Source organism: Drosophila simulans, chromosome 2L, assembly GCF_016746395.2.
Source record: "Drosophila simulans strain w501 chromosome 2L, Prin_Dsim_3.1, whole genome shotgun sequence".
NCBI classification, from domain to species: Eukaryota; Metazoa; Arthropoda; class Insecta; order Diptera; family Drosophilidae; genus Drosophila; species Drosophila simulans.
Window position 1 is genome coordinate 10487247 of NC_052520.2, and position 21874 is coordinate 10509120.

General features: G+C 43.1%; 2 protein-coding genes and 1 long non-coding RNA gene across 6 annotated transcripts in view; 2 read left to right on the forward strand and 1 right to left on the reverse strand.

The window, feature by feature from the left end:
• The window catches only part of LOC6731852 (E3 ubiquitin-protein ligase TRIM9), a 75081-nt gene that overhangs the window by 35354 nt on the left and 17853 nt on the right, over positions 1–21874 (forward strand). Inside the window, exon 2 of one of the 3 annotated variants that reach the window (XM_016179948.3) lies at positions 17773–19358. The exons of the other annotated variants lie outside the window; for them this stretch is intronic. Within the exon in view, the coding sequence (XP_016024534.1) occupies positions 17773–17988 (216 nt within the window). The 3' untranslated portion in view covers positions 17989–19358. Of the gene's footprint in view, positions 1–17772; positions 19359–21874 lie in introns of those variants that run through there. 3 annotated transcript variants of the gene reach the window in all.
• Positions 323–1068, reverse strand: LOC6731854 (acylphosphatase-2). Of its 2 annotated transcripts, none has more exons than XM_016178471.3 (4): positions 858–1068; positions 781–806; positions 618–727; positions 323–558 (listed from the first exon to the last, which is right to left on the reverse strand). In XM_016178471.3, exons 1-4 carry the CDS (start codon positions 988–990, stop codon positions 444–446), a joined length of 384 nt encoding a protein of 127 aa, XP_016024537.1. In that variant the 5' UTR covers positions 991–1068; the 3' UTR covers positions 323–443. The 2 variants fall into 2 exon arrangements, with proteins under 2 accessions (XP_016024537.1, XP_002078989.1); XM_002078953.3 differs by having other exon boundaries at positions 781–797; positions 858–1061.
• On the forward strand, positions 8165–15747 carry LOC123327048. The gene is made up of 2 exons (XR_006541506.1): positions 8165–12697; positions 13014–15747. It is a non-coding gene; the product is annotated as an uncharacterized LOC123327048 (long non-coding RNA).

A 21874-nucleotide genomic window follows, 5' to 3' on the forward strand; every position in this document is an offset into this window, starting at 1 on the left:
TTACCATTTGTGAACTCAACCAACTTTTATTTATTTATGTAAATTTGCTTTGCCTTTTTCGGGATGCACAATATTTGTCGCAAAATTGGCAGAAGCGCGTCGCAACTTTGTCCATTTTGGAGTCGAAAACACCGGCGGTTTGATGGCTGAAAAAACAAATTGGAATTGTTTTGACAATTGGCATGGCATCAGTGTAAAAATTGCCCTGGCAAAATGTTAGAAAGTCAATTCGCAATGGCTTATGGCCTTCCTAATTGGCTAGCAAATAGAGATTCCCGGAGGATGGCCAACTTTTGGCCGCACCCACTTAATATGCCAATTGTTTTGGGATCTAGAACCACATATATATTGCGTGCTCAAAGCGTTTCTCACGTTTCAGCTCGAGTCAGAACTTAATTTCAACTTTATAAAATTAATAAATGAATTTTTGGCTAAAATAATCCCTAGCGACGAATCGAGAACATCTTAAAGTTGTTGATGGGCAGTGCTTCATTCTCGGAGAATACAGCCTTTTCGATCACCGAACGTGGACTTCCCTTGTGCTGCAGCCAGTATTTCCTAAGAAAGTTACATTGTTTACTATAAAATAGAATATTTAATTTAAATATCTGGCTCACATATCAGTCATTTGGTCCAAGGATCCTTCGAGCATTCCCTGCACCGTTCCACGAGTTGTGTTCATGCACCAGCCAGTTATGCCCAGCTCATTGGCCTTTTTTTGAGTGTGCTAAAAGTTAAATAATTTTAATATTAAGAATAAGCCATCAGTAAAGCACTTACCTTGCGAAAGAAGACACCTGAAAAGTCACGTATTTAATCAGCGATATATAACTCAGATAAATTGGCTTTATATTTACCTTGCACATGACCAAAAACTTCAAATTGGCAACAAAAAATTTGATCATCTGCCGCAGCATTTGGAACACTTTTCGGAGCTGATTTCACCAATTTCTTGGTGGTCGTTTTGGACTTTTTAATTTGACTGCTCATTTTTAAACAAATTTGTTATACTTTCCAGCTAAAGCGAATGACTGTTTCGATTTAAAATATTTGAGAACTACTGTGTGAATATTATTTCAACGCTATATTGTGGTCAATTTAGTTGAATCTTAAAACATTTGCTATCAGTCATTCGAATTTGTCTTCCATTAAAAGTAACAACAATTTTTCACGCTCATTTGGCAACGCGAGTTTCGCCATCATATCGCCGAGAACTTAGACACTTTTCTGGTGGAGGAGAAGAGAAGACCTTTCCCTTAACCACTTCCGGTTCGTTAAGTCTGACGGCTGGCCGCGGAAGCAAGCACTCCATGCTGAGACGGAGGAGCAGGAGAAATCCAAAAGGTGGCCAAAGGAGCAGATGACGCATTGGGTTCGTCGGGTTCGCCGCCTCGCTGAAAACTTCAATAAAACGTTTGACGCCGGAGGCGAACTGACATTTTCCATTAAGTGCAGACAGCTACCGAAAAGAATAAAATGGAAACAGCCGAATGCCAGCAGCTCATTTGGGGCGAAAACTTTTATATTCCTGAGAGTTTTGTGGTGTAGTCACGTGTTGGTCGTTCGTACATTTTTTGTTGACTGTTGATTATGATGATGCCCTAGGTTTCGGAGCTCTCAGCTCCAGCCTCCAGTATCCAAATGCGGCCCAGTCACGGCAAGAAACCGACCGAGAGGATCCGAGTAATTGAAGCTGGCCAAGTTCGCCTCGGCCATCATCAAAGTGCCATCAACAGGATGATGTCCCACAAGGATGTCCTTGCTACTCGTTCTTTATCAGTTGCAGGCAAGAAAGCAAGAAAGCAACTTTTCTTACAATAACATTTATTTTCAAAATATTCGTCTTCGCTTTTCTGCTGCGCTGTCAGCTCTTTGGGGACATTTTCAGAAGTGTCGCCAATGTGGGAAAGTAATCAGAAAATATTTTGTCAGCTTCAGTTGCACTGGCTGGCGAAACTTTTCATCCGCCACTTAAAGTGCTCCACTAAAGTTGCGCCAGTTGAAATTGAAGAGCGGCACTCGAAAAAGCCGCAGAGTTTGCCAAAACTTTCGGCTCAAATATTGGATTAGCAAATTGACGTTTATGCAATTTGATTTACCTACCGCACAGGGAAAATTAAATTTTCCAGCCTGCGGCGGCTTTTTCGAGCCATTTCACAGCGCAAATTCGTTACAAATTGCTGACACAATGGAAATTTGCATAAAATTTCCATATGCATTTGTCGAAAGCGAAAGGACAAATTTGGCCGAGCCGTGATGGTTGGAAAAAGGTGCAGGATTTATGAACTGTCGCAAGGCAATTCCCGTGTGAGGCATAAATTTAATGGCCAAAAAAAGGGGGGGCAGCCGGGTGGGTGGGACCAATCCGAGGTGTAAACAACGCGCTTAATTTGCATTCGCCCGGTTGGCAGTTAATTTATTTGCAAGTCGCTCTAAAAAAGCCGCAGTGAGCCGGCCAACTTCTTTCCGCCGCCCTCGAGCTCTCGACCAATTTTCATTAAAGCTTACAAATTGTTGTTTATGACCCGCCAACTTCACTCCGTGGACATCCTAAGCCTCGATCCCCGAAGGGAATCTCTCGCTCTGTCTGGCCTCTTGACTTCATTTCATATTCATGGACGCGCCGAATTCACCGTAACTCCATCTTCCGATTCCGCCTGCAGTTTGGTCCTTTGTGCCGGGCTCTCGTTTTTGTTTCCGTTAATAAACTTTGGCAATTACCCGGGCTGCCTGTTGCCGTAAATTACTGGGATTTGAGGCGGCAAATCGAGACAGCCGGAGAAAGGGATGTGTCTAAAGATAGGACCAAGTTTTCACTTTCACCACAAGCAAACTCTTTGATACCAATATGGATTTTCCCTTAGTTTACCTGCTTTCATTCTATTTAGCCAACAGACTTCGATGCGATAAAAGGAAAAATATGTGCAGGAAAAGTGAAAAAGTTGTGACAGAAAACCTGCCTCAATATAATTGCATTACTCGTGGCTGTCGCAGGCGGAAAAGCCAAACTACGAGAAATCGCATTCACATACCGACACTTTTATACATATATTTTATACATCGTAAGCAGCAAGGACCTCAGGAACTCAGGACCGCAGTGAGACCACAATCCTCACCTTGGCAGGAGATCCCAACGACGACTTTTCATATTTTCCCCCCACAACCCAATGGATGTCGGGTTTTCTTTCCTCAGCTTTTACACAGCAAGAAAAGCGGGGCTGACATAAAAAGCTGGTTCAATGGAGCCTTTCCAAAGTGCGACGATTATTTTCCGGTGTACCCACACATAAATCCGGTTGGATGGGCGGGGAGTAGCTCCTTGGGCGCCTGCAAATCCTTTTTCTTAACCCAAGCGTGCACATACTTCAAGTGTGCTTAACCCACACTTAGTCTCTGTCTCAGAAACTCCATGCCCCGCCAGCCGGCGAGTCCGTGAAAATCTGCCATGTTTGATGTGGTCTCCGCACCACAAATCTCCAGGGCGGCAGTGTCTGGAATTTATGCGCCTTCTCAGGAAGCTCCGAATGTTCCTATACCTATCCATGTACACTTATGTACATATATATGTATGTCCTCAGAAGTGTGAGAGTGGCGGTTATGTCTGTGATTTTGGCCCGGCCACGCCCTAATCTGACACTGATGTACACCATCATCCCGTTGGGCGGCGACCACGCATTCAAGCGGATCGCTCCGAGCTGGGACACTTGGAAAGCCGAAAGCCCACTTGGTTGAGTGGCTTCGGGAAAACCTAGGAGGACAGTTGTCACCCGCTCAGCCACTAGCTTTTCCCATTTTCCCCATTCATTTTTCATCTTCCGCTGGCTAACATAACTTTCATATTTTCGATTTTTCGGGTCTCGAGTTGGGTAAATATTTTTACAAAATTATTTTACGCTTGATTGGAACGTGAAACGGAACAGGAAATCACTTATGACATTTTTTTGCTGGTGTGGCCCTATTGATTTTTGATTTAGGGTTCAGTAATTTTGTGGGTGACAACATCGTGTGAATAATAGAAAAAAATTACTTTAAGTCACATATGATCAATTTTGAGTCAGTCAACGCAAAGCTGACGCTTTTGAAAGTAGTTTAAGATTGTTTAGAAAGCGTACAATTAAAATCACCCATACTAAGCTAGAAAACGCATTCCTATAATTGAAAGATACAATGTAGCTTGTATGTCTAGTGCCGCCAAACTTTACTACTTCAAGTTATAGAATTTACAAATTATCCGCTCTCAAGTGGCGACTCTGGCATCATCTTGTGCAGCTTGTTGCCGGCTACAAAGTCCTTTTTCCACTTTGCTCCTGCTGTTTGCCATGTTGCAAGGATACGAGGATGCCAGGATGCAAGGATACAAGGTAGCTAGGCGCATGTGTGTGTGTGTGTGTGTCCAGGCGAATCTATTCTCCAGCAGGCCCGTACAATAAACTGATTGTAACTGCAATCAGTTAGCAGACAAAGCAACAGAACTCGACTCGACTCGAGCCAACTACAAAGGCGACGACTGTTTGCCAAGTTGTAATAAAGTTTGGTAAACAAGTTGCCCCACACACACTTCGGCTCCAAATCCAACACACAATAAGAAGCAGCAGGGGCAGGAGCAGGAGCAGGAGCAACCTGTAAGCCGAGTCCCCCAATCTGGGAGCTTCCACTTCGGCCCCCAAACCCATTGCCATTACTCACACTCCTGTGTTCCCTGGCTGCTTGGAACTTATCTTAAATTCTAATGCAATTGCAAGCTGGGTAGTGGGAGTTGGGATGTTTTCAGGTGTGCTCTGCTAAGATTTCCTACTAATGCCCCTCGTATCCTTCCATATCCTTGCAGGTACGTACCATCCACGTGGATCCGCCATTTCGCTATCCCTTTGTGTGTGTAAGTGGCAAGCAAATGCATCCTTGTGGCCCACTGCTATACGGATAATAAAGCACTCGGCAATCGGTTGCCCAGGCTTTCAGTTCTCAGTTTTCCACTCACAGCTGCTGGAAAAAACTGGTATGGTTTGGTATATGGCATGGTACAGAATGGTTTCTGGCGTGTGCTACGTGACGCTTATCAAATGCATCAGATCCCGAAACCAGAGAACATTTTCAGGAAATGGGGAAAACATTCGAACATCAACTATCCACTATGTGTGTGCTCGGGTTTCCTCTTTATTATCTCGATGATTTTTGATCGGGCATATTGTAGTTCTATCGAGGCTTTTATTTATTTTACAAATATGTTTAATCAAAGGTTGCTTTTTAGAAAAAAAGCATTCTTACACGAATGTTTCAAAGTTTAAATTACATTTTTACCAGCCTTTGCTACCTTTATAAGCTAGTATTATTATAATTTTTAAGTTGGAGAGCATTACACTTCTGTTCATATTAGAGTATCCTTTATTCGCCTCGTAATTCCTTCGTCCTTTTGACTGCCACAATTTTTCGTATTTCCTCCGCAGTGCATCAGTTTTGTAGTCTTTATTCCTGCCGGCTGTTGTTTGGCAGTTGTTGTGCTGTTCGCCAGTTTGTTTATTTAATGCTATTCACTTATCCGGCATGTGCAGACCGAGTGACTAACTGACTGCACACTCACTGCTCACTATTCACCATTCACAGCATTCACAACTCACTGAGGTTGAAACGTGAGGCTGAGACGGCCAGGATGAGCTGCATCCGAGTGTTTTGGCCTCGAGTGAGCAAGTCGAGGCTTCGTGTGATTGCCGCATTCATTAGCCAACTTAACGCCTCTAATTAAATGCCTCAAGATGCAGGAGCTCTTTTGCCAGCCACCCCCTGAGGACGATTACACGATGATGACATTCCTAATTACTCTGTGGCCTTTAATTCCATGCCCATATTTGCTAATGCAATTATTGCGCATAATTATGCGTTTATTGAACAAACGGAATCAGTGCCACTGGGTGGGGAAAATTAATTGACGGCCGGAAATGGGAAAGGGGTATAGTTCACAATGGACACTGGTGGACAGTTGGTCAATCGACGAAACTCCATTGGAGCTAGGCCCTCCGGGCAGCTACTGTTTACCCCTGCCATCGGGGGATTCCCCCAGCCGGAATGAATCCCTTTTCGGTTTCGGACTCATCTATTGTCTGTGCAAATCGCCAGCTGCGCGCAAGTTTGTCGGCCACAAGCGAAATTGCATTATTGGTTAAATATATTCGGCCAGCTGCGGATTCTGTTGCCATGGCCAACAGCGGATCGCTTCCGATGGGCGATTGCGTTTTAATGGCGCTGGCTTTTCTGCGGTCCAACTTGGCGGCGGCTCCCTATGGAAAATCTGTTAATGAAGTGGCGCACAAGTGGAGCTGGAGCAGCAGTAATGATGTGTGGTGCTGCATATTTGGGGAAAATGTTTGGCCAGCGCGAATTGTAGTGCCGATGGAAGTGGAACGGAGTATAAACATTGTGGCAAGCTCAATGAGCTGCTAATGAAATGGCTGCATTATGCATTCAGATATTGTGGCTTTTGTAGTGCAAACGATGAGTTTTGAAGGGTAGTAAATATGTTGTGATGCTATATATATTTGAGTCAGTAAAAGTTGCACTCTGTACTGAGTATATAAAAACCAATCTTAAACCAATCCTAGCCCACTTTTTCTAACCTCCTGGCCTCGATTTTAAAGTTTTCATACCCAATTGGATAGTGAGTTTTGGCCACATGTGTACCCAGTTTTCCCGGAATGGGGCACATTAAACGGTCAATGGCAAAACGGAAGTTTACTCTGTGCATCAATCGAATAATTTGCTGGGAGGGAGCCTCATGTGGCCTCCACTTCAATTGACTCAAGGCGCACAGAAGAACAACACACACACATTTTCCGTAGCGACGAAGTCGTCGAAGGAAGATGGGGAAATTGTCTAATGGAGCAGCTGGATGTGGATCCCCTTTGGCTCCTTTGCTCTTTTCTCTCCTATCTGGTATTCATGAAGTGCAAATTGTGAGCAAAGGAAAAATCAACGCGATGTGGGGATTAGTTTGGAGCTAGGGAATCGAGGAGCGGTAGGTGAGTGGTGTGAAACATGCGGAAATAACATGAATTTAAGTGAGTTTAGTGAAAGAACACATCGGCAACAAATCAGCAGCAGCGGAGCACTAGGACCAAAAATAAGACTGCATCGGAGGGACCTTCACTTGGACTCTTTCTCCAGGTTGAGTGTGGAAAATGGCAAATATAAATCTTTCTTTTTTGGCACACACTAGCAGATTGGTAGTTTGGTTGTTAAATAAAACTGGTAAATGGATGTGTGTCACATTTAATTGTTTCTGTCTGAAGACAGAAGTTGCGAGCAGCCTTGGGGAAATGAAAAGCAACACATCAAATATTGAAAGATATCAAAATGTGCTTGATATTTTTAGGCTGTTGCTTCGAATGTATCCATCTGAGTTTGCCACTCCAGCCAAAGTAGAAACCAATAACTGGACTAGGATGTTGGGCTTCTGCTACTGTCAATATAATATCTGTACCCGATCGTGTTGGTCGTATATCAAGAAAGTTCTCATTTCCACACATTAAAATAGCCGCTGGCCATAAATTTCACCGAGTTGCGAACTGAGAGGGGGGAAAATGGTGACTTGTGGGGGGCATCGAGCGAATGGCAAAAATGTTTTTGGCAAACTGCAATTTACTGCACACATCGCCTCGATGGGCATGCATTGCCTAGCCTCGACTATTGTCCATGCGCTTCATCGAAATTTACATATTTTTCCACTCAAAAGGCAATTGAAATGGAAAATTCAGTAAATTTCCATAAAAAGTATATGTACGTGGATATATGTGGCTCAATAGTGCTCGTTATTTATTTACCACAGTGAGTCAAATAAAGCATTGCAACTGCAGAAGTTTGCCCGTTTGGCAAACGACAGACAAATACCAGATTTGCACAAATCCCCATGATTTTGCACTTTATGCTGGCTGTGTGGATTCGCCATTGGGCAATCATCAGAAACTGATTCATGTGACCCACTGAAAAGTGCAATAAAAACTGAAAAAAGAAGGCAACACAATAAACTATTGCTTATCACTGCAGCAACAAAAGGAGTCAATTGCCGCATATCACACTCAAATTTATGAGCGGCGATTATTCATGCAAAGTGTTTTGGACACCCAATGTCCATGGTTTCCATAGTGGGTTGGGTCCATCCAGCGATGTGGAACGATTCCAAATCGATGCATCGCAGACTGATTTCATTCAGCTCTTTTTTTTTTTTAATAAGTTACTGTCACATTTTATGGACACAATTATCTGATTTTTTTCGAAAGTGCATGTTGCGGAATCCGCTTCATTAGATTCTCATAAATATGAAAAAGATTGAAAAATTAACTTTTAGTAGCTGACAAATGCTATTTACATGCAATGTATCTTTAGTCTGTGAATCTGTGTATTAGTTTGTAAATTGTACATATTAAGGGAATTAAGTTTCAATTTATATTAATAAATTCCAGGCCTTCTGAAAGCTTACATTTAAATAAGACGAATTTGGCAAGTTAGTAATATTTGTCTTAGGGTATTTGATTCGTGCAGATAAAGTTCCACATCTACCATTCGAATCGACATCACTTTGAGGTGTGTCCAGGTCCAGGTCTTGCTAGTGAGCACCATGGACATGGTCGTGAGGTGGGCTGGGCTGGGTGCTCGGATTGTCGGGTTACTGGGATCTCTGGCCTATTGGCACGCATGACTGGCCAAAGGCAGTCGTCAGCTGCAGTTAATGCATCCGTAGGAGCTGTAGCTGGGCACCCACTCCACGCCAGCAAACCGAGGAACATTACCGATATGTGTCGATACTCTCGTAGCAAATGTCATTAAAATTGCTCTTCATAAATCACACAGAAGGCACACACACACACACACACACACTCATCGACTGAAGTAACATGTTGCCATCGCAGACGAGGCAGCAGTCCGAGCATAACCTCATTTTCCGGTCCATGAACTATGGAGCTGCCGGGCCAACGGGAGGGACACATAGATGCTCCTCGTCTCGTCTCGTGGAGACGGTGGAGTACGATTGGAAGGCCAGACATTGACTATTTCCAGATCTCTACGTTGGAGTGCAGTTCGATTGTGCCACATGCACAGAGTGCGTTATGATTTTTTGGAGGGCCTGCCACTAGGTAGCAGCTGGTTAAACGGCAGCCAACTCAAGAGGACTCTGCCAAGAAGCTCGATGTGCCACAAAGGGCGGATTTGAGGGTCTGGAACTGGCAGCTTTGGAGGTTTCGAGAGATCAAACTGTAGAAGTTCAATAAGAAAACTAGCGAGCAAAACCAATTCGCCAGAATACAATTTTGAAATAAGCTGAAAATCTGTGGAAATACTTTGCTTTAAGTACAAAGTTTCCCAACTTATCTTAAAAACTGTCAAAGGTAAAAAGCCATTTAGGCCAATAAAACTTTAAAATTAAAACCGCAGATAGGGGGGTCGCTTTTCGAACAATAAATTACAATTCGATGTTCTTATCACCTAATATTGCTCCAGAGCCAAAACCATAAATCAAGTGGAAGTTCTACCCTCCCTGAAATTTGGTATTCCTTTCTCCAGAGTGTGAAATCTTGGAGTTTGCTGCGTGAATAATTAAAATGAATTGCTTCGGGTTCTATCGCCAACCCTCCCTCAGAAGCATATATATCCCACATTATAGCTTTTTAAAGTTATCTACAGTATGTGAGGAACGCTTAGTTTTTCTAATATTTTGATGGCCTGCGAGTCAAGGCAATAAATAAATTATCACCAGCACAGATGATGATGCACAACGCATCAATGACAGATGAATGCAGTGTTTGAGCAGGGGGCGCATTTAATAAGCTATATGATCTCTAGATTTCGGTCCCCAAAACCAACCATATACCATTTATTCATGTTCGAACCATCGAAAGTTAAAGTGTGGCGGCAATTTGTATTGTGATTGATTTTCATTTTACCCGTTTTGTTCGTTCTTTTCATCTGCGGACCCCCATTAATCAATGGTCGGTCGCATTTTGTCCCGCTTTGCATACTGCAATTTGTTCCGCTCTTCGGCTGTGCGAGTGCGACAGACAACGAGAGTGAGGGAGAGAACAATGCTGGGAGTCGACGGTGCGTAGTTTTTTGGCTGCCACTGTTTGGGATTTATGACCCTTCAAAATGCAATTAAATTTAATTGAAGCGCGAACAAAAAAGCTCACGCAATTGCTCGACTTTTTCACACTTGCACACCACTTTCCGGATCGCGTATACGCCCCGCTGGCCATTTAATTAATGGGTTAAATGTGTTTTTGCAGTTGAAGGCTGGCCGAGGGATGCGAAAACTGAGCAGTACAATACAATTAACAAAAAATAAAATGATAAAAAAAAATAAAAAAAATTTATCTTGCTCCTGCTTTCTCCTCTGCTAGTAGACTACATCAGACAGATTTTCCTAGTGGCTTTCCCAAACTTTGCCAAAGTTTTGCTTTGTTCGCCCACTTTTCGTTGCCCGCTTATCATTTATTCATTTGCTGTCCTTGTGGCAGGACATGATTTATAGGCTGATTGCTGCACCTGCTTGGGCACATTTAAGTGCAATTACCTTTTATTTGCATTCTGAGGTGCGAAAATTTGCATTTAATTATTTATTGTTGCTGCACTCGCAATTGTTATCATCTGCCGTTGGTTTATCCTTTTTGCGGTTGGTCGAGGTTGTTGCGGTTCGTCCTGTGCGGTTTTCCTCTCGTTCGGCTTACTAAATTTAAATATAAGTCTAGGAGGAGTGGGAGTGTTTAAAGTAAGCAATTAAATGAAGCAGAGATGACTATTTTTTGCAAGCAAAAAGTTAATGGTTTGTTGAAAAAACAAGTGTGGGCACAATGTAAACCATTTTAACAAATGGTTCCATTTTATCAGCAGTCACCACTTGCCAGTCGAATCTTTTAGTAACCCACTTTATCGGCGGCAATATTATGTCCGTCCAACCGAAAAACCGCAAAAAGCTGAAAAGTTCTATTCATATTTGCGTTATTCTCAGCCAGAATCGCACCCACTCACTTCATTTCATCATTCCATCAGCCAAACATTTCAGCAGAGCAGCCGCAATGAAGACTTGTGTCAATATTGACGCTCGAAATCCTTTTAATTTTTGAAAAAATATTCCACATTCCTGCCCCGGATGGAGGCAAGGAACTTCCCGAGGGGAATGGAATGAATGGCTGACCCAAGCGTTTTTGTTTAATTGAAAGCTAGGCAAATATGTACTACATAAGGATGTAGATGGAAGCTGTGGGGTAAGGACAGTGGGTGGCAGTGGCTTGTCTAAGCCTCTAAACTGATTAAGTTTTGATTGCAATTTGCAATTCGATTTGCAAAGAGCCAAAACTTTGCCGTCGGCTGTCGTCTTTTCACTTTCTGCTCTCTTTTTTTTGAATATACCGAAGGTCATTAATATTTCAATAATGCTGTCTGGGATCTGTGAAGCTGGAGCTCTGCGAATGGCAGTTTGAGTTTATTAAAGCATAACGCAGGACGCCTTGGCTTTGTGTTTCCTTTTCCTGTTGCCTGCATAATTGACTTTGTCGCTTTTTCCATTCGCCATTATTCCTCATCAGGCTTTTTGCCCCTGCTACCCCCCTGTCGTGTATTTATTTTAGTTGGTTTCTATGAAGCAAAAAGGAGGAGCAGAGAGGCGAAATAGGGCTGGCGAATGTCCTTCCCTTCGCTGATCCTGGGGTCCGACTAGTCAGACATGATTTATAATGCTGCTTTCGCCTCGCTTACCCCGCTTTTCCATTTTCCCCATTTTCTATTAGCCCTGTTCCAGGTCCTGCAGCGGGCACTTGTTTCCCTTGTTGTGGTCCTGGTCGCTTAACTTGTCCTTTTCAATTTTGCAGCTCTGCGGCGCCAGTTGAATCACGTTTCTCTCATAGATTCGCCCTCATATTTTTTGCTTTTCCTCACTTTGTCGCCTCATAAGGATTTCTTCTTGAATAATATATATGTATATATATTTGTGCTGGCCGCTCTTTTTATTTATTGAAAATTATATTATTTCTTCCAGTTCCCTCTGTTTGCTTTGTGCGGCGGGTCTCTTTCATTTGCAATTTATTGCTTATATTGACAATCATAAATTATTCAAATGCAAGCACTTCAATCCTTGCGACTTATGAATAATGCTAATTGATTGTGGTTGGCTTTCTAGTGCTAGTGATGGAGTCTTTCGAAGACTATAGACAACTATTGGCTTTAAATAAGCTTACTTAGTTCCGATTTCATTGGATTTTCCAAGACTAGTTGCTGTGATTCATGGCTCAATCAATTGTATGTTAGCCAAGAGCACATTACCTTAACTTCCACTCGTTTTCATTTATTTCTTCCCTTCATTGACACCTGTCAAGCCTTCGGCTTCTTGGAGAATTCTAAAAATCCCCTTCAAAGCTGCCTGCGTAAATCTCTCACTAAATCGCATTTATCCAGCTGCCTCAAACGGTGGAAAAAAATGTCAAGTTCGCCCACGAATAGACACAGACATTCGCTTTCGTAATAAATTTTCCACAACATTATTTACAAAAAACTTAAGCGACGTGATGCGATTTTTTAATATCAATATTTGCTTCGACTTTGAATTGAAGTCCCAACAAAGGCGGCTAAGAGTATCAAATAAGTACAAAATAAATGTAGAAGCAGGCCAATTTGGGGCGTAGAACAAGATGGCTCGTTAGGGGGCGTGGCAGCGCAGGAAGTAATGGCGAAAAAGGAAAAAGTGCCTACACTCTTTGCCTTTGACGACACAGCCGCCTAAATGAATCAACAGAAGTGAAGGCGACACACACATGTGGCGCTTGTGTCTCGCTTTTCCAACGTCGTCGACTGTCAAAGGAAAAAGTGTCGCGGGTTTTCCTCTTCGATTTTCCTTTTTTTCCCCGCACGTTTTCGTCCATTGACTCACTCATTCATTCATTCATTCTTTCGGCTCTTTTTGGCTTTTGCGTGAGCCGCTTCAGTTCCGCTTTTGGCTTCTCGTTTATGGCTTGAATTTTATTTCATTTCATTTCCAGACATCGAACCCAAACAGTTATCCCCTCCCCCCGAAAGAAGTTGCGTCTGGAAGTTTTGGGTCATTTATCAAATTTTCAAAGTCACATTTGGTATTGTCACGCTCGTTTTTTTGTGTTCGGTGGAAATCGAAAAGGCTTTTCAGTGGAGTTACGCTTTTGCAACCCAGCCATTCCTTAAAATCGTCGCGTATCCTTGGAGGTGTGGCCAAATTGCCTTGCGTGCTGCCTTCGATAAAAGTGAGACGTAATGCATAGAGAAAGAAATTGGTTCGACGACGGAAGGACCTCGGCAGAGGGTCACATAATGAGTTTCCATTTTATTTCCCTTCTTTTCCTGTTTTGATTAGGGCAAAGAGAATGGAAACGAGGGATAAGTGCGGAATATATATTAGGAAATAAAGCCATGTGAAGAGAAAGTCAGAAGTTAGAAGTCATACTCAACCAGCTAATAGATTAAAAGTTCTCTCGGGTGACTGCTAAAAATTTTAGTTACTTTTTATAAGCTCTGAAAAATGATGGATGGGTTTTCATATCATTTGAGCAACCTATTTTCCCTTAACATCTATATTAAAATAGTAAGCTTAACGTTTTTTCTCAAGAAACTCGATTTTTGATCAGCATTTTATGGTGACTACTATCGCTTGCTAAACTTAATTAATTCCTGGCAAAGTGCACATTAAAGTAATCTTTACTTGAGCTCGCAGGGATTCCCTCGAGGCATAAAGGCCATGTTTAATCTCCCAAAGTCAGCGCCTTTGTCATCCTTCTGCAAATAGGCTTTTCCTGGAGCATCTGCAGCACTAAACATGTCCCTGCATAAATTGTTTGCTCCTCGGTTTTGGCCAAAAGGGGATTCCCCGCCAGCGGCGGCGCTACAAAATGAGTAATGGACAAACTTTATCACCTGCGCGAATGACAGACATTAACATAAAATGCTACAGCAAAGAATTAAGCTGCATAAGAACAAAAGCAGCGGGAGCAATAATTTTTAATTTATTGCGGAATTTTCATAAAAACGACAGCAAAAATGAGCTGGATGTGGCGAAGGCACCAGAAGATGACTGCCGGAGCCTAAACAAATTATGAACGAGTGTCTCCTCCTTGGTGGCGTTTTTTATGATCTTCCTGGCCTGGAATTCTTTTCCGCATAAATGACACGCGTTAATTACCTGAGGAGTTGGGGGCTGCAAAATGGGAGGAGCTCTAGTGATATCCTGCTAGGAGACGGATGGAAATAATATTGTAATTAGTTGACAAGTCACGTAATTGTAGCTGTACCTAATTTTTTACGGGCCACGGGCGATATTTTCTTAGAATGTTTGCTATGATTGTTTTTCTGATTTATGAGTTCACTGTGAGTTGAACTACGACCAGATGAATATATATTTCTATACAGCCTTAAATTATATATACTTTTAAAAACGGAAGCTAATGAACTAAATACAGTGGGTTCCCCTTCTCTTTCATTACACAACTTAATATGCTAGTCACACCCGGAGGAAAAAATTAATTTCTCCCTTTTCGAGACCCCGAATGTCTTCTGTGCCGAAACCATCCTAATCAATATAATTACACTGGCTATTCGAAAATGTCGCACACGTAGCACAACACAGAGAGAGTGGAGAAAAATGGCCAGGACTAAGTGAGCGCACGTAGTCAAGGAAATAATACACATACGCACTGTGGGCCATTGAGAAATTGTAGGCAAACATTTGGCCAGACACAGAGAGTTGGCAAAAAAGAAAAAAAAAAGAAATGAGCCTGAGGCAAGTAATTGACAAACATGCCACATGCTACTAAACACAAATTAGAGAGGTCGGGCCAGGACAGGGCAATCAATTGATTTTCCAGCCAAGGACCAACAAGGATCATTCACCGAAGCTTCGCCTGCAAATGGACCTGCCAGCGAGTCAAAAATGTCAATTAGGAAGCCGCATTTACATTTTTTTGCCATTTTTTTACTAGAGCGGAATGGGCAAACAAATGAATTTTATGCAAATTGCAATTCCGGTTTTCGTTGCCTCTGGAGTGCCATTTTATTTAAATGTGCTTAAATATTATTATTCGGCCAAATAGATGCCATTTTGTCGGTCCATAAAGACATTACGCGCCATAAAATAATTTCTTGTGCGTCGGTGGCGCCCTCTGTCGCCGGACATTTGGCAGGCTCCATCTGCTCCAGATATTCCCCACATATATGCTGACCCCCCCGCCCCTCCCCCAACTTGTTCACATTTGTCAGTCTGGTCCGGCTTGGTCTTGTAGTTTTTATTATCGGCCGGGTCCTGCGACTGAGCGGCTCGTTTATCAAGGGCGCATTAAAGGGATCCTTCGGCAGGGGGGTTGGGGCTAACAGTCCTGCCATGTGGCGCCCTCTGCCGGCCGAAGTTGCCAAATTGCACTGCCTGCATATCCTGTTGGTTGACAAACGTGTTTGCTTGGCCAACAAGGAGAGTAGCAGGAATAGGAACGCCAAAGGATTCCGAGATACGTATATCGAATCGGTCGCGCCATATTTGTTGTGTTTGGTGGCGATGGGAAGGGGTGTAAAGGATGGTCAGGGTGGTCAAGAGGGGTCAGGGGTCAGGGGTGTCTGGCAGACTGCAACTAATATCCGTTTCCGTTGTAGACAAAATGTGTTGCCATTTGTAATGCCAAAGTGTTTCGGCGGGGCAGGAAGCAGGACCAAGTTTCTGAATGCGAAAGCAACAAGCACAAACAATTTGTTTTGTCCGCAATAAAGAAAAAAAAAGGGAAGAGGACTACACATTGACTGATACGTTCTAATCGAATAAATAGATGTTCATCTGAGTATAATAAGAGAAGATTGAAGATATTATTTGAATAAATCCAAACCGTGTTTCAGAGAAAATTAACATGAAAAGCTAAAATTCAGTGAATTTATGAATATGGTCTTAAAATATGTTTTATTTCTTGCCAAATTTGTTATACGATACCATACCCAGCCAACTATGAATTCATACTTCCCTTGCCTGCGAAGTCCTTTGCTCATTTAGCAACATCTGTTGCGAAAGACAATTCGGGCATTTCCGAAAAATCTGCTGTAGACAGAGACAAATGGAGTTATCGAAACCTCATTATAATGGCTGAATAGCAAATGCTGCAAACGAGTCGGATTTCCAACTTCAAGTTGGAGGAAAAACAAAGCGAGATGGAGGGGGGAAATGCAGAGTGGTTGGTATGAAGCAATGCAATACATCAAATGTCAAAATGCACTCGAAAATCAACAGCCAAGATCTGGGCATTAATCACACTGTACAATTGACCAGTTGGAGCGGAAAAGCAGGGAAAAGCGAGGAGTAGCGTGGAAAAGCCCTTGTAAGCCGAGAGCGCTAGAACTTTAAAGAAGATGTGCTGCCGCCATTCATTCCGAACATTGGATCGCCGCCACTTTGCAGAACAATTTTTCAAAATTAGCCAAAGCATCTTGCCGACGCCGTCTTTTCTTAGCCCTCTCAGACGAGTTGTTACCGGTATTGGTGGCCATTTCCCAGGGAAGCGCCAAGTGGGAGGTGCCAAGTGGATGGGGCGGCAGCCAATCGAGCACGTCGAAAACTAATTTCTCTTGATTACGCGACGTCTCGCGAGAAGAAGTTGAAAAAGAAGAACGCAGCGCATCCAAATTGGCTTTGCCACTGCCGATTGAGCAGATGGGTTGCCTCTTCACTCGGTCGTCTTGCACTTCAGTATCTCAAAAAAATACACAGAGGAAAATACATTATTGAAATACAGATTGTTAGAAATGTTCTACTAAGCATTTAGATGTAATACAAGCATGTCTAAAGACACAAAGTAATCAATCTTGCTGTATTTCCTAAATGTAATTTATAAATCTAAAATATCTAATATTAATTTCAAGTGCTCTTTCCTATGTGATGTCACTTGTGACTTGTGGCCACAGGCAGACACGCGTTTCTCACTTAGCGACTGTCGCCAGCGCGCTGGCAGCACTTTAAATGAGTAACTGAATCCCAATCTCTCAGCTGGAAAATATGAAAAACCATCACACCCCGAACACTGCGGATTTTCATCTTCAAGTGCCTGTCAAAATAATTAAATGGAATGGCCCCGGGACAAAATGCAGTCAAACTCAATGCTTCGCATCTCATCTAATCAAAGTCTTTGACTTGACTAATGTTGCATTTAGGTTGCGAGAAGTTGGGTTTGGTGCTTCGGCGAAGTGCGGAAGTGCCAGTTAAATGGGCGTGAAGAACGAGGGAGTTCTGGGGGAGATGCAACCATTTTTTATGACTCTGCCTTGATTAATGGAAGGTTACGTGATTTCTGGCATAGTTTGGCGATTAACTTTGGCCCCGGGATGCGGGAACTTTGGCTTCCTTACACGAGACTACTTTTCAGTTTGCCCCTTCCCTGGGGGTTTAATGAACTCTGCGGAGTTTGTAATGTGGGTGGGCGAGGGCTTTTAATAATAGTTATGCAGATGATGATGATGAACATGTGACAGAGTACAGCAACCCGGGACTTAATTGAAAATTCCAGGCCCTCATTCTGGGAAAATGCTGTGATTTCACAGCTCGGCAGCGTAATGATTTAATGAAGGGACTGGTCTATATAATATTGTGTACCTGCTGTGGGTGGGAATTGCTTAAGTTTAGTTTAAGGGAACATTTCAACTCGGCTTAATTAAAATGTTGGCTTTACTCATCAATCCCATTGATTTTGCTACAACTCGCAACACCAACTAATCCCTAAACTTTCGCTCTCTTTTTTCTTGCAGGTATGTTATACAACACTCGGTTCGACTTTAACCTCTGCCACAAGGACCTGGCCTATCTGTCTGGGATTCCGGACTGATTCCCCCTTGGACATTTTGGCCCAAAACACCCACCTGCAGTGTCAATATTTACACACACTCAGGACACAACAACAGACCAAACAAAACGAGGCGAGACGAGCAATGGACATGGTCAACCCCGAACGGATCGACCTCTGACCTTCCGGACACCTACCCTTCCGTTGATGGCCAGCTGTTAAGCTGTGCGTTAAATTGCTAAAAGCCTTTGCGGGGCTTAAACTAAAAGCTTCCCCTATGTGTATGTGTGTGTGTGTGTGGTCAATCCCCACTTTTTCGGGGATTCCCCCGGCTTTTTCCACGTTGCTCTGTGGCTATTAATCAACTAAACGTTGCAACTATTTGAAAATGGTCAGCACACAGAGACGCACACAAACAGTCTGGTCAAAGTTGAATGTAATCAAAATTTTAGACTAGCCAAGCTCGTTTAAGCCGAAAACAGCAGCAACACCAACGAATGTCAACCGAATTTTTCATGCTTCCTGTGGACCCAAAAAAAAAAAAGAACTTCGAATGACCAAAAATTCGTCGCACATGTTCATCAATCAAAGCCATAGCCCGTTGTTTTTATGGCCCACGCCTCGAATATGCAAATAGTGTAGTATATTTTTTATCCGGTAGCCGGGAATTTTTTGTTCGAAACTGGATCCTTATCAAGGGTATGCGATAGACAGAGATTTGCCAGCGATTTGTTTTCATAGTTTGCTGATTGAGCGCGAGCAGCTGTTCGAAAAAAACCAACATCGGAGGGGGAATGTCCGTTGAGATCTGGCCCAAACAAAGGACGCTTGTTAAAAACCCTTTCCACGCTGCTCTACCATGGATTTTAATGCTACGCCGCGCTTTTGTGTCATTGTCACCGCACTCTAATTGCGCTAACCATCAGCACACCTCCATTTGCAAGTGCACCCCCTCCACATCCACTTCCAGTCCCACTTCCATGCCCGCTTCCATTCCCCGCTGGGGCAAAAAGTGTTGAAAAGCACTTGAGTATCCGAATAGTTCTCTTTTTTCCGCGCACAAAAGGCGAACAATGCACTCGTAATTGTATGCGGTTAGTGTGTTAGTTCCCATTGTACTTCCCATCGCTTTGTTCTACGCAGTCCTCCCCTTTTCTCTCAGTGTTGGGATATGTGAGAAGTTTATCGGCTATTAAATCACTTTAATGGGTTTCAGTTTTTTCCTTATCGGAATCGGTATGATTGAGTGTCACTCTATGAAACTCGATACTGAGATGAGAATAATAAAATGCCTTGGATCTAACTTGGAAAATCCCCAGCCAGGCTTTAGCTTAATCACACTTTCCCCATTCTGCTATCTCCCACACAAACCTTAATTATTTTAAGTAATTCTGCGAAATTAAAAACATTTCTTAGGCAGCCAACTTACAAGCGAAAGCCCTTGCAAAGTTTAATCCCATACAATCTCAGTCGTATGAATACCATATGCTACCAACTCGTCCGCTTCTTTGCACCTTTTTGCTTTTGTTCCAAAGTTTTCCCTTCTGTTTTTTGCCGCCCGCTTTTCCGAGTTTCCCGTGGCACCACCACACCCGTAATCCCCTACAAATGTGCCTTATCTCTGTGGCACAACTACGACGTGCAGGGGGCACCAAAATATAATCCATGCGGCTCATCAGAACGCTCGGCAACAATAGACAACAGCCAACAAAAACAGACAATCCATGAATGTGGAATTATGAAAAACACACATAATTCATAATTCGTTTTTAATAACGCAACGTCGAGGGGAATCACTTGAGCACACGTGCAGGAAGCAACCGGAAAACACTTGGAAAACTCGAGGTGGCACAGGAAAAACCTGGAACAGTCGACTTTAATCCGATATCTTGGAAATGCTGCTCCTTCGCTCCGCTCTCTTTTTATTTTGTGACAAAGTTTCCCCCATTTTCCCCGCTTGATTTTCCAGCTTTTCCACGGCTAGACGCATTTGTCATTTTATTCGGCGTCAGTTGTTGTGTATTTCTGATTGCATTTTTCTTTTTGCATTTCGCCATGCACTTTGCATATGTTTTGCCAATACCCTCGGCGTCACTTGGTGTTTATGGCGTCGAGGGATTGTTTATGTGTCCAAGACAAACCGCACCAGCATAGACTTTGTTTTGTTTACGCAGAACACCCAGTATGCAGTTCCTTCAGCCTCCGGAGTGATTAATCCTCTGCATAATCGGGCGAACGACTTCCAGGGAAGACGCCCGGAAGTCCGAGCTGTGGCCTGGCGAACTCCATAATCGGATAAGCTGTCCTTAATCTTTCAATATCGTTAACTTCACAATGGGCTGCACTCACTCACTTACCCATTCCCCGTGCCAGAAATTGGGCACTTTATGGATCACTCAGCTTCCCAATAGCAGGGGGCTTATATATATATGGTACACAGTTCGGAATATATCGTAATCAATTTGGTAAACATCTGTCGATGACGAAGCCTCAGCACGCGTCGCTCTCTGGCGACGACCGATGCACATCATCCCGCTCCGAAATGCACACGTCGCCGATAGTGGGTGCCCAACCACTACTCCATTTCACGAGGGTTGATGATGAGTTCTCAATACTTCTTTGTGTGCTCCCTGAATTTTTGAAGATCTTCCATCTCCTCTCGGAATTCTCAGCGTGTCCCATTAACACTTCGCCTAACTACGTAGTTTCCCAGTGGAAATCGAGGGTGGTTTTTAGGAAACCCGAACTATTGGTATACCTTTCGGTTAGCAGAGCATTTCGGGGCTAGGTAAGCATATTTAACGACCCTTCCTGTTATGAAATGCTTAATGAGGCCCGACATGTGCGTATGTGTTCGAGCGGGGGAAGAAGTAGTAGCCGGGTAATAACTCCCTGCCAGTGAAAATTTTCAATTAGTTGAATTTATGGGACAGTTCCGTGAAATTATTCCTTCGCTTCGCGTAGTATATGACTTGGGCGATTTTCAAATATTTCTCCACTTTCTTTTGTTTTGCCTCGCTAATTGGAAAAAATTGGTTCTGGTGGGGCGACATTTTCCTGTCACGGCGCTAGGTAATTTGTAAAAATGTCTGGGTCGTTGAATTTAATTACGATTATCTGAAGAATTATATTTGGAAGGAGCTCAACTGACGCTGATGTGGTTAAAAAACTAATATTTAAACAATTGTGCGTATTTGCGTGATATGGAATTCATAAAGAACAGATCATTAAAAACTAAGTGTATTGTTAAAATTGATATAAATACATATGTAGCAGTGGGATTTTTTTTTATGTTTTCAAGGGGCAGAAAGTCCTTCCTTTGTGCTCGTCCTATCATATCACGATTACATCTCTGCGAGAAGATTCAATTACCAATCCATGGGCTTCCATTGGGCATCAATATCGGCTTACATACTTCGATCCCATTTGCCTGGCCATAAATCTAGGAACACGCGCCTGCCACCAAATCGCATATATTCGATCTTTCGAAAGGTCCAAATTCAGAATTTCCAGGTCACGTGGCGCACGAAATAAAATGCAACGCGAAGGCATGAAAAATTGCATCATTCCGGCGAGAAAAAGAAGGGAAACAGCAGGATGGCAATAGGGTCAGCATTTTGGGTTCCAAATCATCGGCTTGTCAGCTGGAAGCCTTTCTGCCTCAGCTGCCTCATTCCCAAGAAGATTCCCAGGAGGGCCCAAAGTTTTAATTAAAACTGTGCAAAAATCAAAAATGGCCGGGTAGCAAACTGCAAACTGTCAGTTGCGGCTGTCAAAATGTTTGTGGATGCATCTCCACCTCCAACCGATTTATGTAAATGCATATATATCGGGGAGATAATTGCCCCGGCACAATGAATAATGTGGCATTCTGGCACTTTGGCAGCATTTTCAATTAATTAAGGCCTGCCAGGCATGCGATGCTGTTTGCCATCCGTCACTCAAATTTCAAATGGCTTTGGCCCAGTTCTGTGGCCAACGAGATGCATGTTCATCTCGAAACGTCTTCATTCGTCGCTGATTTATGGCCTATTAAATTGCATTTGGCCCTGCGGCTAACGGCTGCC